The following is a 17,480-nucleotide window of genomic DNA, read 5'->3' as shown; positions in this document are numbered from 1 at the left end:
AAAGGTGAGAGAGGGAAATGGGAATAGGGAATGGTGAAGGGGGGGCTTTTCCAGAAGTTCAAGAAATCGATATTCATGTCATCAGATTGGAAGCTGCCCAGATGAAATATAAGGTGTTGCTCCTCAAATATGTGTGTAACCTCATGTGACAGTTAATGAGGTCATGGACTTCTCTCAAATGCCATCCACTTCTCTCAAGTCTTCCATCACTGCCACATCTACTCTCAGGATCAGGCCTTTTCATTCCAGAACGTAAGAGATGTCCTCCTCCTTCAAAGAAAGGGGCTTCCCTTCCTCCACAATCAACTGTCCTCAACAGCATTTATTCCATTTCGTACATGTCTGCCCTCATCCCATCCACTCGCCACCACACCAGGGATAGGGTTCCTCTTGTCCTCATCTACCACCCCACCTACCTCCATGCCCAGCACATAATTCTCTGTAACTTACACCATCTCCAACGGGATCCCACCACCATGCACATCTTTCCCTCCCCACCAACCCCATTTTCTACTTTCCACTGGGATTTGTCCCTGCGTGACTCCCTTGTTCTTCCTAGCACTTATCCTCACAAGTGGGACAAGTTAACTCCAAGATGGCGGCGTGACGCAGCGCACAACGGCCACTCCAGGAATGAATATCTGTTATCTGTAAGTAGAGGCTGTATACAATCCTGATTTGATGGAGACGGACGTGTGAAGCATGGAGGAACATCTGGTGGAACTTTTGAAATGCCTGTTTCGCTGCCGCTGTTACTGTGTGATCGGAGAAACCTCTGGGAGGAAGGCCCCGAATCCTTGGCCTTGCCTGTTGTTTGGCGGCCGGTGCCAGGGTCGAAGCGCTCGGCAGAGATGGTGCTCGGTGTCGGAGGGCTGGTCAGAGGCTCGAAGTTTTCAGACGGACTCGGAGTTGGCTGTGGTCGGAGCTCCCAAAGTGCTGTATCGGCAAGCTGCGGTGCTGGAGGTTCATGGCAGGAAGAGTTTTTCTTCCTTCTACCATCTGTGTAAGATGATGGGCTGTTGGGACTTTGAGACTTTCCTCTAAACCGCGCATGGACTGCTCTTTATCAGATTATGGTATTGCTTTGCACTGTTGAAACTATGTGTTATAATTAAGTGGTCATTGTCAGTTAGTCTCTTATCAATTACGGTATTGTCTGCACTGTTGAAACTATATGTTAACTATAACTATATGTAACTATGTGGTTTTGTGTAGGTCCTGTAGCTTTAGGTTTATCTGATGGGTTTGGAGTTCCTTTCCGGGGAACATGCTAAGACGGTAGCGCGATATCGATACACAGCAGCCTCTCCGGACTCTGGATTGGGGATTACCAAACACAACGTGATTTTTATTGTATGGTCTGTTTTGTGCTTTTTCGTGATATCATTCCGGAGAACGTTGTCTCATTTTTTAACTGCATTGCATTTGTGGTTTATAAATGACAATAAGCTGAATCTGAAGTGCTACTATTCAGGGCCTCAAACAGTCCTTCCAGGTGAGGGGACACTTTACCTGCCAGTCTGTTGGGGTCGTTTACTGTGTTCAGTGCTCCCGGGGTGGCCTCCAGTATATCGGTGAGACCCGACGCTGATTGGGAGACTGCTTCGCCAAGCACCTAAGCTCCACCCACCAGAAAAAGCAGGATCTCCCAGAGGCCACCCATTTTATTTCCACTTCCAGCATGTCAATCCATTGCCTTTCTACTGCCACGATGAGGCCACACTCAGGTTGGAGGAGCAACATCTTAAATTCAGGGTAGCCTCCAGCCTGATGGCATGAACATTGATTCCTTGTACAACTGGTAATTGCCTCTACTCTTCACCATTCCCCATTCCCATTTCCCTTTCTCACCTTATCTCCTTACCTGTCCATCACCTCCCTCTGGTGCTGCTCCCCCTTTTCTTTCTTCCATGGCCTTCTGTCCTCTCCTCTCAGATTCCCCCTTCTCCAGCCCTGTATCTCATTCACTAATCGATTTCCCAGCTCTTCACTTCATCACCCCCCGACTGCCGGGTTCACCTAACACGTTGTTGTTCTTCCTCCCCTCCCTCCACTTTTTTACTCTGACTCCTCATTTTTTCCTATCCTGTTGAAGTCTTGGCCCAAAACGTTGACTGTACTCTTTTCCATATTTGCTGCCTGGCCTGCTGAGTAGGCCTCAGGCATTTTGTGTGTGTGCTTGGATTTCCAGCATCTGCAGACTTTCTCTTGTTTGTGATCGGATAGGTCTCTATCAGATTTGCATATCTGAACACTACAATTTTCCCCCGTTCTTCTTTACAAAACTACTCAGGCTCTGACAGATTGCATAGGGATTGTGAGTGAGCAGCCCTTTACAAGGCTAGCCACCATGTTCTCAATTGGATTGATGTTTGGACTCTGACTTGGCCACTCCAGGACATCAACTTTGTTGTTCTTAAGCCATTCCTGTGTAGCTTTGGCTTTATGCTTGAGGACGGAGTCTTGCTGGAAAACAGATCTTTTCCTCTGTCGCAGTTCTCTTGCAAACTGCATCAGGTTTTCCTCCAGCAATTCATTTCACCCTCTACCTTCATAAGCCTTCCACTGCCAGTTGCAATGAAGTAACCCCACAGCATGCTTCATGGTAGGGATGGTTTGTTTTTGATGATGTGCGATGTTTGGCTTATGCACATTCAGTCTGATGGCTAAAAAGCTTAATTTTGTTTCATCAGACCTTAGACCTTCTTCCAAGTGAATTCAGAGTTTCCAACATGCCTTCAGGCAAACACTATACAAGATGTGAGTTTTTTATCTCCCAACAGTGGCTTTCTCTTTGCCTCTCTCCCATAAAGCTGTGACTGATAAAGCACCTGGACAACAGGCTCTCCTATCTCAGCTACAGAAGCTTATAACTCCTCCAGCATTGGCACAGTTCTCTTGGTAGCCTCCCTCACTAATCCTCTTCTTACACGGTCACTCAGTTTTTGAGGACGGCCTGCTCTAGACTGTGCTATATTCTTTCCATTTCCTGACGACTGACTTGACTGTACTCCAAGGGATATTCAGTGACTTGGAAATTTCCTTGTATCCATCTCCTGACTTGTGTTTTTCACTAACTTTTCGCGGAGTTGCTTGGAGTGTTCCTTTGTCTTCGTGGTGTAGTTTTTGCCAGGATACTGACTCACCAGCAGTTGGACCTTCCAGACACAGGTGTATTTTTAGTACTGCGCGCAGGTCTCCAAAAACAGATCTCAATATACCTAACACGAGGAAATCTGCAGATCAGGACAGACGAAGGATCTCGTCCCAAAACGTCGACAGTGCTTCTCCTTATAGATGCTGCCTGGCCTGCTGTGTTCCACCAGCATTTTGTGTGTGTTGTCTCAGTATACCTAAAACCTATTGCCTGCATCAGTGATTATTTGGTGTATCATCTTAAAGGGTGGGTTAGTGTGAATACCTATGTAATCAATTATTTTGTATTTTATATTTGTAATTAATTTAGATCACTTTGTAGAGATCTGTTTTCGCTTTGACAGAAAAGAGTATTTTTCTGTTGATCAGTGTAAAAACATTAAATCCATTGGGATTCAATGTTGTAAAACAATATAACATGAAAACTTCTGGGGGGGTGAATATTTTTAATAGGCACTATATAGGAATCAATTCAATTAGACCTTCAGTGGAATCCTTTGACTAATATCAGAGACAGTAGTTTCAGTAGAATTAAAAATATGTTATGCAAATTAATATAATCAACTTTAATCAGTGACTATTCAGAAATGTTGGAAACATTTTGCAATTATAATAACAAGGGTCTAAAAGGATTTTTAAATGCATTAGCAAAAGGAATTGAAAATAATAATTTCTTGAAAAAAATTTTGTAACCAAATGGGGTGCTTTGTAACCATTCTTAATAAAGGCAAATCAAATAACTTCAATGTAATGGTCCTCTGACAAAGCTCTAGTTTCATTGTTAGTACCATTATTTATCCTAAATGTGATTGAGAGAGATATGCATTGTCATGATCATCAAATCCTTTTAAGGGAATGCTAGTATAAAACTAAAACAAGGTAGAAATGGTAATAAGTAAATGATTTTGATCTCTTTTGGCTTTTATTTTGCTATTTAATTACATTATTACAAATTAACTAAAGCTGTATTAATAAATTGTAAATTGTAACACTAACAGCAATTTTCAGAAGATTGCCTTTTTAATAGAAAAATAATTATCAATTGCTAAAAATTGTCAATTAACATGGAACTAGCCAGAGTTTTTATAATTATCGAGTTTCATTTCACTCAGTACATAGAGTTATTACTTAAGATTCAGATTCAGATTTATTTATCACATACACGAGGGGTGATTGATAAGCTTGTGGCCTAAGGTAGCACATTTATTTTTCAGCCTCCCCTAGTGTTGCTGCCATGTCCTCGTGGACCTCCTTGGGTGATAAGCACTTGAGACCGAGGTAGCGGATGACTTCACGAACGCCAATGTTGACCATTTTCTCAGACAGTGCTTACTTGCAATTTTCAGTGATCTGAAACAGAAATAACACAAAAGTTATTAACTTCAAACTTTCTGCATAGTCACTCAGAGTTGAACTGCACGTACATGTAACGAAAGCTGTATAACTCATCTCCTACCTTGGGCCAAGAACTTATCAATCACCCCTGCTGTGGACACTTTCTGGTGGTCCAAGATGCCGACTTCTACAAAGAAGGGATCCGTAAGCTCCATGACGACTGGACTAAGTGTGTAAATGTAGGAGGGGACTATGTCGAAAAATAAATGCGCTCAGTTTTCTAAAATTGACTTCTTCTACCTTTGGCCACGAACTTATCAATCACCCCTCGTGTATTGAAACAGATAGAGAAAAACTTCATTAGTGTTAAGAAAACAAAGCCTAAGGATGTGCTGGGTGCAGCCGGCAAGTGTTGTCACACATTCCGGCGCTAACATAGCATATTGACAATGCTTGGCAGCACGACACAGAGCACAGCAAGCAATGAAACACTTCCCAACCACCTGCCCGCAACACACACAGACCTCTGATCCCACGACAGGGTGTCTCTGGCCTCCAGACTCCAGTGAACTCGCTGATTTGCAGACGTTGGGACTTCAAATTTCAGGATTGATACCAAGTGGAATGGGGAAGAAGTGGGGCAAGTGAATGACAGGCATAAGTTTAATCAAACCTGTCTTTCAGGAGAAGGTAGGGATCAGGAATCCCTAGATAGAGAGATTGCACTCGAACAGGCTGGCTTCAGGAGTGGCCAAGGCACCGGAGACCAGCTCTTCAACATGCCCCTAATAATGGAGCAAATGAGAGAGGTCAGTACCCCCCCCCCCCCACCACACCGTACATCCGTTTCATAGACTACCCAAAGGCATTTGACTGTGTTCAATACACCAAACTATGGACAGCAATGATTCAACTGGGCGTGACACCACACCTAGTGGCTCTTCTAGAAACACTGTATGCTACACAATCCTCCAGCCTTTGGACCACATCTGGTGAGGCTGAATCATTCTGCAATGGGAATGGAGTCTGCCAAGGCTGCATCCTTTCTCCACACCTTTTTAACATCTACACTGAGATGATCATGAGACTGGCAATTCCAGACGACACAGGAATTAGAATAGGAGGAAGAACCACCAGTAACTTGAGATACACAGATGACACAACCCTGCTCGCCACAAGAGAAGAAGACCCACAGGCTCTGCTCAACAATGTTGCAAAAGTCTCTGCTGAATTTGGATTGCTGATAAGTGGCAAAAAAAAACAAAGTAATGGTGATAAGCAAAACTGCAATTCAAGCTGACATCCACATCAGAAACAACAAGATCGAACAAGTGTCCTCCTTTATATACCTTGGTGCAGAACTAAATAGCACAAATGAATCCAGCAAGGAAATAAGGCGAAGGCTAGCAAAGACACGCACAAGCACTATCAAACTCTGGAACATCTGGAAAGATAGATCTGTGAGCACTGACACCAAGATTTGCCTCCTCAGGAGTCTCGTCTGGCCAGTAGCCCTATTATGGCTGTGAAACATGGACCCTAAAAGCAGCTGACGAAAAGAAGTTGACAGCGTTTGAGATGTGGACATACAGACAGATCCTCAGGGTATCATACATTGAAAGGAGATCCAACAATTTCATCCTAGAAGAGATTGGCACGAAACCAATACTTCTGGAAACCATTATCCAAAGGAAACTTTGTTAATTTGAACGCATCTCAAGAACTGATGACACACTGGAACGCACAGTGCTTGAAGGCAGATTAGAAGGAAGCCACTCCTGAGGCAGACAGAGGACAACCTGGATCAACAACATCAATAAATGGACCAGCCTCACGGCCAGAAATGCAAGAGATTTGACTGCCAACAGATCTCAGTGGAAAGAAGTGGTTGCCAAGGTGCTGGCAGAGTATGGAACATGATGATGATGATGAGGGATCAGGTATAATACTAGCTTAACACAATGCTGAAATTTACCTTCTATTGAAAGTTCAACATTATTACATTGGATCCCAAGAGTTTCCACATGTCACATTAAAGTTATACTCAATAACTCTTTAACTAACATTAAAGCTTCCATTATTTTTTGTTTTGAGTATGCGAGTTATCTTATTTCCTGCTAGTATTTTTCCAGTATTATTATTGTCTCCTATCTTGTTAGCAGCACCTTGTCAAAAGCCTTCTGAAAACCCCAATCAACATCCACTTCTTTTTATATTCTGCTTGTTCCGTCCTCAAAGAATTCCAGCAGATTTATTCGGTAAGATATCCCATGAAAGCTATGTTGACTTCAGCCAATTGTATCATGTGCTTCCAAGAACACAGAAAACTCACCCTTAATAATAAAACACAGAACTAGTAGCAGTAGTGCACAGTATGGGCCCTTCAGCCCACAATGTTGTGCTTAAGTATATAAAACTACTGCATGATCAATCCAGACCCTGCCTCCTACAAAGCCCATGATCCTCCATTTTTCTTTCATCCACTTACCTAGTAAGAATCTATTTCATTGCACAAAATCACATCCAGAGCAGATTTTTTTCCCTAGTAGTTTCAGCTACAAGCTACTCTTCAAAGCCCAAAAATACAACTACAGATGCTGTGGATCAAAGAATACGTACACAACGCTGGAAGAACTCAGCAGGCCAGGCAGCACCCACGAGAAAAGAGTAGCCAATGTTTTGGGCCGAGACCCTTCAACAGGAATCAGGAAAAACCTTCCTGATGAAGGGTCTCGGCCCAAAACGTTGACTACTCTTTTCTCACGGATGCTGCCTGGCCTGCTGAGTTCTTCCAGCAATGTGTACATACTCTTGAAAGCCATCTGGCAGGCACTCTACAAACTCCTTCTCTTTGAATCCAGCATCAATCTGACTTTCCCTGTCTACCTACATATCTGCAGTTCCCCATGACCACTGTAACACTGCCCCTCTTACCTGCCCTTTCTATCTTGTGTTGTAATTTGTATTCCACATCCAGGCTATTAGTCGGAGGCCTGTATACAACTCCCATCTGGGTCTTTTTACCTTTTGTAGTTCCTTAATTTTATCCAAAAGAATCCTATATCTTCTGATCTTTTGGCACTCTGCAGGATCTAATGTCCTGCAAATAAAATATTTAGGGCCCCCCCCCCCCATCTCTCCTCCCTCCCTTAACCCTCTGTTCTAGATGGGTTAAAACTAAGGATTAAATATGCCCGAAAGAAGCAAAGATCTTATAGACAGAATTGTGTAGGTTTCCTTTTAATCTACAGAATGTGAGATTCAATGTCATGCATAGTATTTAATAGAGCTTGCTCCTAGCACCATTCATTCTTCCTTATTTTTTGCACTTCTAGTGATTTTTGAAATTTATATGTCATATGTCACTGTCATTCATATGTCCTTGCACTGCACTATTGCCACAAAGAACCAATTTCATGTCACATGACAGTGATAATAAATCTGGCTCTCATCTTGTAAGACCTGACACTAGAGTAAAAAGACCTGAAAAGGTAAGTCCTAAAGGTAGGTGGATGGACGTATCACTGAGTTCTTAAAGAATAATGTGGACAGCTACCTCTTAGGACTGTTAGAATATTGCACAATCCTTTAACGGTGGACAAATCAGTCTCCAGGAACTGTGTTATTGCAAGTTTTTCTGTATCGGAAGTATATTCAAACAGCAAGCTAGAATACTTTGCAATTCTACTCTCCAATGATTAAAATGTATCATTTATTTCTCACTTAATGTCTAAAGCAATTTAAATCAATTTTACATTATGACTTTTGCAAAATATCTCATCAAAAAGAAAGTGACCAGTTCTTTGTCACTAAATAACAGACTTGCTTCTGGACACATTCTTTGATTTCATTTTACTTACATCTTTATTTATCTCTGTTGAGATACAGCGCGGAATAGTCCCTTCCTGCCCTTTGAGCCGAGTTGCCCAGCAACTAGACTAGTCATGAGGCAATTTACAATGACCAATTAACCTAGCAACTGGTGCATCTTTGGACTGTGGGGGGGAAACTGCAGCACCCAGAGGAAACTGACACAGTCACAGGGAGAACGTACAGGCAGCAGCAGGAATTGAACCTGGGTTGCTGATACTGTAAATGTATCATGCCACACTTTTTATAGTACTTGCATACTTATAAAGGTCCAAAGGTGCTTATGAATGAACCAATGCTAATTTCTGTTCAGAACTTAAACGAATTATTTTGTTGGCTTTATACACTAAACTCTGATCACTTTTCTATGTCCCTGCCATGTTCTTTTCCCCTTCACCTTCATCTGCACAGTATTACATTATTTCAGCTTGTTACTTTAGAGATGTTTCACTTCCGGTTCTTACCTGATACGCCGGTTTGCTCTTTATGCTGAAATTTTCTTCTTTGCCTTGGTTTATGAATATGATTCATTTAATTAGCATTGGTTGCTGTTACTGTCTAACCTGTGGGGGATCAGACCCAATCAAATGTGGCAATCAAATGTGTAATTGGTTACCTAATGCTATTTGATCAAACTTATTTCAAATGGTAACATCATTTGACAACCCCCAGCAATATAAACCAATACTTAACCTTCTGCATGCATCACGGGCACTGCAAGATAAAGAGTGATGTTTACAAAAAAGCAGAAAATAAACAGGCCAAAGCCTGTTAAAATCATACTGACATTACACGGTGAATTAAAGTTGAATTAATCATAGAAAGATGTAAAAGTTGAAACTTTTATATCTTGTAAGAATTTTTTTGGGATGAGTGAAGGTAGGAGCAACCTAGGTGGCCTAAATCATAGAGGTGGTAGATAAGTGATATCTATGGATTGTGCTATCTTTTTTGCTGCAGATTGAAAATCCTTTATTATTAAGGGTTAGAATTCCGAAGACATTGCACCAACCTGTAATGAGCTCTTTGGGCCTGTGTGGAGCGCCAGAGAGCACTGGGCGCCAAGGATTTAGAGCACCTGTACTGGTTAAATTGTTGTTTAATGAGGGTCTTGATCTTTCAGATTTCCTTGAGCTTTTCTGAAACAACCTGCTCTTTGGATCACGGTCTCTTGGTGCTTTCTGTTAAACTTAAGTTTATTTTGATAGACTCAGGGATTCCCAGTTACTTGTATTATTTGAGCAGACACCCAATTGGTGCTAATCACAGAGTCTTAATTTTGAGAATGTTACATTTCATGTTGTCTCTCGGCCAAGCCACCAATGTTCTGCTGGAATTCTTATGAATAAACTCTGGTTGCCATCTCTGCACTTGGGTTCCAACATTGCCAGTGCATATCGTGACAGAAGGACCCCTCCATATAATGGATTCAGTGGCATTTTGATATCGTTCAGGTTTAGGTGAGAACGTCATCTATTCTCAAGTCCATGTTCTAAGTTCCTTAAGTTTACATTCCGCATTTTTCAAATCCACATTCCAAGCTTCTCTGTCTATGTACAAGCCTTCTTCTAGGTCTCATTGAGGTTCTCAAGGTCATCAGAGTTTTCAAGATTCTCAAGGTTGTCAAGGTTCTCTAGGTTCTCAAGGTCATCCAGGTTTCTTAGGTTTATTCAATGCTTCCACTCTCTCAAGGTCCCTAGGTGTCTCTCAAGTTTTCAGGTCTCCCTGGGCCATCAGGTGCTGGCAACAGTGAGAGGGGTACTATAATGAGATCTTCGGGCCTGTGTGGAGAGCACTAGAAATGGTTAATCGTTGTTTAATAAGTTATTAATAATTTAGATTTGCTTATTTTTCCCGAGCAACTTGCTCTTTGTAATGCAGTCTCTGGTGCTTTCTGTTTGATAGGCTTGGGGATTCCACATTACATGTATTATTTAAGTGGACACCCAATTAGCTCTAATCACAGGTGCTAGTTTTGAGAATGTTACGTCTCGTGATGTCACTCGGCCGAGCCACCAATGCTCAATTGGAATTCTTATGAGTTCTTTCATCACTGTCTCTACATTGGAGTCTATTCCTCCACACTTGGGTTCCAGCATTGCCAGCGCACATCGTGACACCCAGCAGGTTGAATGTGACTTCTAGTACTTAAAGGATTGCCTTAAGGAATTGATCATATTGTTGACAGTGTCCTTCAGGCACAAATAGAAATACAATTCATTCCTGAGGACTATACATAGTGGCACAGAGCTAAGACTGAGAGACCTAGGATAACAAGGAAGTGGCAGCGCAGTTGGTGAGGGTGGTGGAGAAAGTGTTTGCATGCTTGCCAAAATCAGTCAGGGTAATGAGTACAAGTTTTTGACTCTATTGTTACAACTGTACGGGGTGTTGGTGAGTCCACACAAAGTATTGAGTGCACTTCTGGTTGCCTAGCTAAAGAAAAGGTGTCATTAATCTAGAAAGGGTGCAGAAAAGATTCACAAGGATTTTAACAGGACCAGAGCGTTGGACTTACAAACAGCGTCTGGATAGGCTGAAGCATTTTATCCCCAGAAATGCTAAAGACTGAGAGGTAGCCTTGTAGAGGTATACATAATTGTGAGGGCTTAGATAAAGTGAATGGACGCAGTCTCTTTGCCAGGGTAAGGGAGTCTAAAACTAGTGAGCATAGATTTAAGGTGAGAGTGAGAAAACTTGAAGGGGAACTGAGGGTCCATTTTTTTGTGCAGAGGGTTGTGGGTATGTGAATTAGTTGCCATTAAAATGGTACAGGTGGGTACAGATGGCTCTAGAAATCGTGGACGCACTGGTAATCATTTTCCAATGTTCTATAGATTCAGGAACAGTTCCTGCTGATTGGAGGGTGGCTAATGTTGTCCCACTTTTCAAAAAAAGGAGGGAGAGAGAAAACAGGGAATTATAGGCCGGTTAGCCTGACATCAGTGGTGGGAAAGATGCTGGAGTCAATTATAAAAGAGGAAATTACGACACATTTGGATAGCAGTACAAGGATCAGTCCGAGTCAGCACGGATTTATGAAGGGGAAATCATGCTTGACTAATCTTCTGGAATTTTTTGAGGATGTAACTATGAAAATGGACAAGGAAGAGCCAGTGGATGTAGTGTACCTGGACTTCCAGAAAGCTTTTGATGAAGTCCCACATAGGAGATTAGTGGGCAAAATTAGGGCACATGGTATTGGGTGCAGAGTGCTGACATGGATTGAAAATTGGCTGGCTGACAGGAAACAAAGAGTAGCAATTAACAGGTCCCTTTTGGAATGGTAGGCTGTGACCAGAGGGGTACCACAAGGTTCGGTGCAGGGACCACAGCTGTTTACAATATACATTAATGATTTAGATGAAGGGATTAAAAGTAACATTAGCAATTTTGCCGATGACACAAAGCTGGGTGGCAGTGTGAAATGTCAGGAGGATGTTGTGAGAATGCAGGGTGACTTGGACAGGTTTGGTGAGTCGGCAAATGTATGGCAGATGCCGTTTAATGTGGATAAATGTGAGGTTATCCACTTTGGTGGCAAGAACAGGAAGGCAGATTACTTTCTAAATGGAGTCAAGTTAGGAAAAAGGGAAGTACAACGAGATCTAGGTGTTCTTGTACATCAGTCAATGAAAGCAAGCATACAGGTACAGCAGGCAGTGAAGAAAGCTAATGGCATGCTGGCTTTTATAACAAGAGGAATTGAGTATAGGAGTAAAGAGGTCCTTCTGCAGCTGTACAGGGCCCTGGTGAGACCCCACCTGGAGTATTGTGTGCAGTTTTGGTCTCCAAATTTGAGGAAGGACATTCTTGCTATTGAGGGAGTGCAGCGTAGGTTCACAAGGTTAATTCCCGGAACGACGGGACTGTCATATGTTGCAAGATTGGAGTGACTGGGCTTGTATACACTGGAATTTAGAAGGATGAGAGGGGATCTGATTGAAACATATAAGATTATTAAGGGATTGGACACACCAGAGGCAGGAAACATGTTCCCGATGTTGGGTGAGTCCAGAACTATAGGGGTAGGCCATTTAGAACAGAGATGCGGAAAAACTTTTTCACCCAGAGAGTGGTGGATATGTGGAATGCTCTGCCCCAGAAGGCAGTGGAGGCCAAGTCTCTGAATGCTTTCAAGAGAGAGTTAGATAGAGCTCTTATAGATAGCGGGGTCAAGGGATATGGGGAGAGGGCAGGAATGGGGTACTGATTGTGAATGATCAGCCATGATCACAGTGAATGGAGGTGCTGGCTAGAAGGGCCGAATGGCCTACTCCTGCACCTACTATCTATTGTCTAATTACAATGCTTAAAATCCAGACAGGTAGATGGATAGGAAAGGTTTAGAGTGATAAACAACAAAGGCAAACAGAACTAACTCAGGTAGGCCACTTGTTGGGCATGGTCAAATTGGGCCAGAGGGCCTATTTCCATGCCCTCGTGCTCTGTGACTCAGTTAGAAAGCTGCAGCTGGTAGCATTTGGTTCAAAATTCAAATGCCTTTGAGAAGATGGTGGTCTCACTGAACTGACTGAGGAGCACTGAAGGCAGAAGTATTAGCAGAGTGTCATTCCTTCAAACCTGCACCGTTCTAACGCTCTTATAATATCACTGTATTGCCTTACCCGTTAGTTCTGCTGTCGAATTAGTCCCGCATTAGGCTGCGTAGTGAAAGGAAACTTTATAAAGTCTTTGAAGGAAAACTACTCAACTGCAATAAGAGCCAGGGAGCCGCGTTTCTGCCACATTCTTAGCATAATTGCACGTCTGACTGATGGTGATGTGTCTGTCCACGGCGCCCGGGTCAGTGGTGAGATTGTACGTATTCAGACGTTAGTAGTGCAGCCCTCGCTGTAAGTCTCCTGTAAGCCCTCGTCGTCAGTCGCTCGCTTCGCTTCGCGGACAGTGTACAACGGGTTATGACCCTGCAGCTTCGAAAATGCAGAAAAGCCAGACTGAGCACCTCTATAAAATTTTAGTCATCGGCGACCTGGGGGTAGGAAAGACGAGTATCATAAAACGTTACGTGCATCAAAACTTTTCCCAACATTATCGAGCTACAATTGGTGTGGATTTCGCTCTCAAAGTTATCCACTGGGACTCGGATACTGTGGTCCGGCTGCAGTTATGGGATATCGCCGGTAAGGTGTTCCGACACCCTACAAATGTTCATGTTGAAAAGTGGAACCTGAGGTTTGATAATGAATTGCAATATATTGTGTTACGCAAAGTTGGCTGGACAGACGTCTGTTCTGAATTTTATCAGATTCAGATAAAGTAAAATTAGGCAATTTTATAGTTCGGATAATTATTTTATTTACATTTATAGATAGAAATTTAGGCACTGCCGCTGTATAAACTAGCAATCATTACATTCCAGTCATTAAGTATTTAGTTACAAGTCATTTTATGCCATAATTGCTTGGAAATTAACTTGCTGTAATCTTCGACTCAAAGAAGCACAGTGGCACAACGGGACAGTTTATGGGAATAATAGCGGGACACAACGGGAATAATAATTTTGCTAAACCATAGCGCGAGTATCCGAACACGTCACTGTATCGATTACAGGCAGGTAACGTTTCTGCCGGCCCGAATTTAGGAAGTATGTCAATTTATCATTCGGATGTATATTTGGTCTGCTGTTATGAAAGACAGGAAAACTTTGCAAATGCTGGAAACGCACAAAGTGCTGGAGGAACTCAGCAGGTCAGGCAGCATCTATGGAAATGAACAAACAGTTGACGTTTCGGGACGAATGGACAGGGAATTCACGGAGGGAGGGATCCTTGCAGAAAAACGGAGGGGTTAGTGGTATGTTAAGTGGTAGGATCCCTTTGGAAATGGTGGAAGGTGCGGAGCCTCGTGGGGTGGTAAGTAGGGACAAAAGGAACTCTATGACTGTTAAGGTCTCTGGAAGATGTTGGGGAAATGGAGGAGATATCAGTGAGGGCAGTATCAATGGTGGAGGAAAGGAAGCCCCGTTTTTTGAAGGAGGACATCTCTGATTCCTGGAAAGGAAGCTTATTCCTAGGAACAGCTGCGATGCAGGCGAAGGAACTGAGAAAAGGGGATAGCGGTTTTACAGCAGAAGGTGGGAAACGTATAGTTCGGATTGCCGTGCGAATCGGTAGGTTTATAAACGATGTTGGTCGACAGTTTTTCTCCAGTGATGGAGACAGAGAGATCAAGAAAGGTGAGGGGAGGGGGAGGTGTCAGAAAAGGACCAAGTGAGTTTAAGGGCAGGTGGAAGTTGGAGGCAATGTTGGTTGAATTGGCAAGCTCAGCATGGGTGCAGGAAGCAGCACCAAAGCAGTTGTCAACGTAGCGGAGGAAGAGTCGGGGGGGGGGGGGGGCATTATAGGGGAAGGCTTGGAATATGGACTGTACTTGTAGCCAATGAAAAGACGAGCATAGCTGAGCCCTATGCGGATGCCCATGGCTAGCCTTCGAGTCTGAAGAAAGTGGGAGGAGCTGAAGAAATTGTTGAGGGTTCTTCCGCACGGGGAAGGAGGGTGGTGGAGGGGAACTGGTTGCTTCTTTTACAGAAAGTTCCACTAACCTTGTGGCATGGAGTTCTCTGGAATTCTTTGGTGTCATGTTCTATTAAGTAACTAACTCTCATTTTGAGAATTTTATTATCTCTTGGTTATCTAGCTGAAAGGATATATTTATCCTGCTGTCCAGGAATGTTATTTACAAACCATGCTTTGCTGCATCATATGATCCATTTCTGGAATCCGACTTTCATAATTACTCCAGTTGTACCATTTACAGATCAAATTGCAAGCAATCAGGGGAAAATGTAAACTTTTTCTGAAATTCCCCTGAATGTCAAGCCGTAATTTACTTCACTGTGTATTGTGAAAGGAGGTGCATATTATCCTTTTGTACATTGCAAATCTGAACCTGTACTTAGTTGTGTCTGCCTCTTGGGGTTGATCCTTGGCAATATGAAGAGATTTTGGAGGCTCTGTTGCATGTACAAAAGGTACTTAAGATATGTGCAATATTATATAATGAAGTACTCATGGTCACCAGTTATTGTGGCCCACCTTTTGTCAATGGCAATCTAACACCTGGCTAGTCCCTCCTGACACCGGTAAGAATCAGAGCAGAACAGCAGCAAGGCAGACTTCTTTCCATAAAGGTAAAACGGGAGATACATAAATATTAAGGCATAATATTCAAGTTTAATTCACCTTGATATGGAATCAGGTGGAGCATGAAGTTTCCCCCACAGCAAACTCCCCATCTTCTGGTAACCCCACCCCACAGTCCTAATGTACCATGTCCATTGCTCCAGCTATTCTATGCCTGTTATATAACCGATATTTATCTTCACTTTGTCCAAGACCTTCAAAGAGATCAGCCAAAGTTCCTTGATCCAAATGAAGCCAGTGAACTGTGTCAGGACACTCGATATTAATCTCAGTACTCCAAGCTGAAGCTTATCCATTGATCTATACATTATAGCATCATTGCTTTGGTTTATATTGGATGTTGTTATTTATAATCACAAATTAGTCATGTTCAATTTTAATTCCATTACCAGTTTTAAAGATTTGTACATCTGGACATTGCAGTCTCTCTGATCCTTTACATGTTTCAGAATCTTCCTATGCACATGATGCATCTCTGGAGAGATATAATTTCGCATTTCTTTGTGTTCGATTCTATCTGCTAATCTTCATTCCTTTTCATCAACCTTTTTGTCATTTTGAAGCCCAGTATTCTGAACACCCTCAGTATACATTATTTATGACAACATCAGTAATAGCATACTGTTGTATTTTGAACTGTATATGTACTTACAAAAAGTATATGTACTTTATGTCAACTTGTATATCTACAGCATTCTTTTTTATTTGGCAATATTACTTCATGTGATGATTGTGTTATATATACTGTGTTTTGAGGAATGTAGTTTTGTTTAGCTATATACATGTGTACAGTTGAATGATAATTAACTTGAACTTGGACTTGTATTTGAACTCTCCTGATGACCATCCATCAAGTTTTTAGAAGAGAACGTCACTAACAGCCTTTCCTGGTCCAACCATGTAGATGCCATGACCAAGAAAGTGCACCAGCATCTCTATACTTCCTCAAGAGGCCAAAGAAATTTCACATGTCCCCGTGGAACCGCAGCAATTTTTGTAGATTGAAAACATCTACACAGCATAAATCACAGCTTAGTATGGCAACTGCTCGACCTGACATTGCAAAAAAACTTCCAATAGTGGTGGACATAGCCCAGCACATCACGAAAGCAACCCCCCCTTCCATAGATTATGTCCATACTTCTCACTGCTTTGGTAAAGCAGCAAACAACAGATGCAAGAGCCTGAAAGCACATAGAACTAGACTCGAGGGCAGCTTCCATACCTCTGTTATATGGCTATTGAACAGCCTGCTAGTATGATAAGATGGGCTCTTGACCTCATAACCTACTTGGTTATGGTCTTACAACATTATGGTTTGGCTGCACCACACTTTCTCTATAAGTGTAGCACTTTATTCTGCATTCTGCTATTGTTTTCCCTTTTACTATCTCATTGTAGTGATGTGATGAAATAATCTGTATGGATGGCACATAAAAGAAAAATTTTCTCTGTACAGACAATGATAAACCAACTGCCAGTTTCCACTTTGCTATGCTTCCCAAACCATCTGCAAACTTTATTAAATCTCCATTATTAATAAAAATGAAATAGTGTAAAAACTTGCCCTGTAAGTCTCTTTAATCTTTCCCTCATTTACTTTCAGGGTGTGATCCCAAGTACTTAACATTTCTACCCTGGTCCACCCTGGCTAAAAGACTGACTATCTACCCTTTCTATGCCTCTGATAGTTTTATATACTTCAATCAGTTTGCTACCCAGTCTTCAATGCTTGAGAGTTCACAATCCAAATATGTCCAAAATCTCCGTACGGCCAATGCTCTCTAATCCAAACAATATTATGTCGAACTTCTTTATTCTGCAAAACCTCCATATCTTTCCTGCAATGTGGTGACCAGAACTGTAGAGTTTTCCAAACACGGCCAAACTGAAGTTTTATACATTTGCAATATAACTTCTTGACTTTTATACACAACATCCTGACTAATGAAG

General features: G+C 42.2%; 1 protein-coding gene and 1 long non-coding RNA gene across 2 annotated transcripts in view; one reads left to right on the top strand and one right to left on the bottom strand.

The window, feature by feature from the left end:
* Positions 1-4,226: 4,226 nt before the first annotated feature.
* LOC132390771 (uncharacterized) lies at positions 4,227-13,290 on the bottom strand. The gene is made up of 3 exons (XR_009511003.1): positions 12,990-13,290; positions 8,826-8,924; positions 4,227-4,506 (listed from the first exon to the last, which is right to left on the bottom strand). It is a non-coding gene; the product is annotated as an uncharacterized LOC132390771 (long non-coding RNA).
* Positions 13,284-17,480, top strand: part of LOC132390770 (ras-related protein Rab-38-like) — a 63,256-nt gene continuing 59,059 nt past the window's right edge. The window contains exon 1 of the mRNA XM_059963321.1: positions 13,284-13,505. Within this exon, the coding sequence (XP_059819304.1) occupies positions 13,304-13,505 (202 nt within the window). The 5' untranslated portion in view covers positions 13,284-13,303. The remainder of the gene's footprint in view (positions 13,506-17,480) is intronic.

This window comes from Hypanus sabinus, chromosome 3 (genome assembly GCF_030144855.1).
Source record: "Hypanus sabinus isolate sHypSab1 chromosome 3, sHypSab1.hap1, whole genome shotgun sequence".
NCBI classification, from domain to species: Eukaryota; Metazoa; Chordata; class Chondrichthyes; order Myliobatiformes; family Dasyatidae; genus Hypanus; species Hypanus sabinus.
The sequence above is the reverse complement of the archived record's forward strand: the minus strand, read 5'-3'. Positions and strand labels throughout refer to the sequence as shown.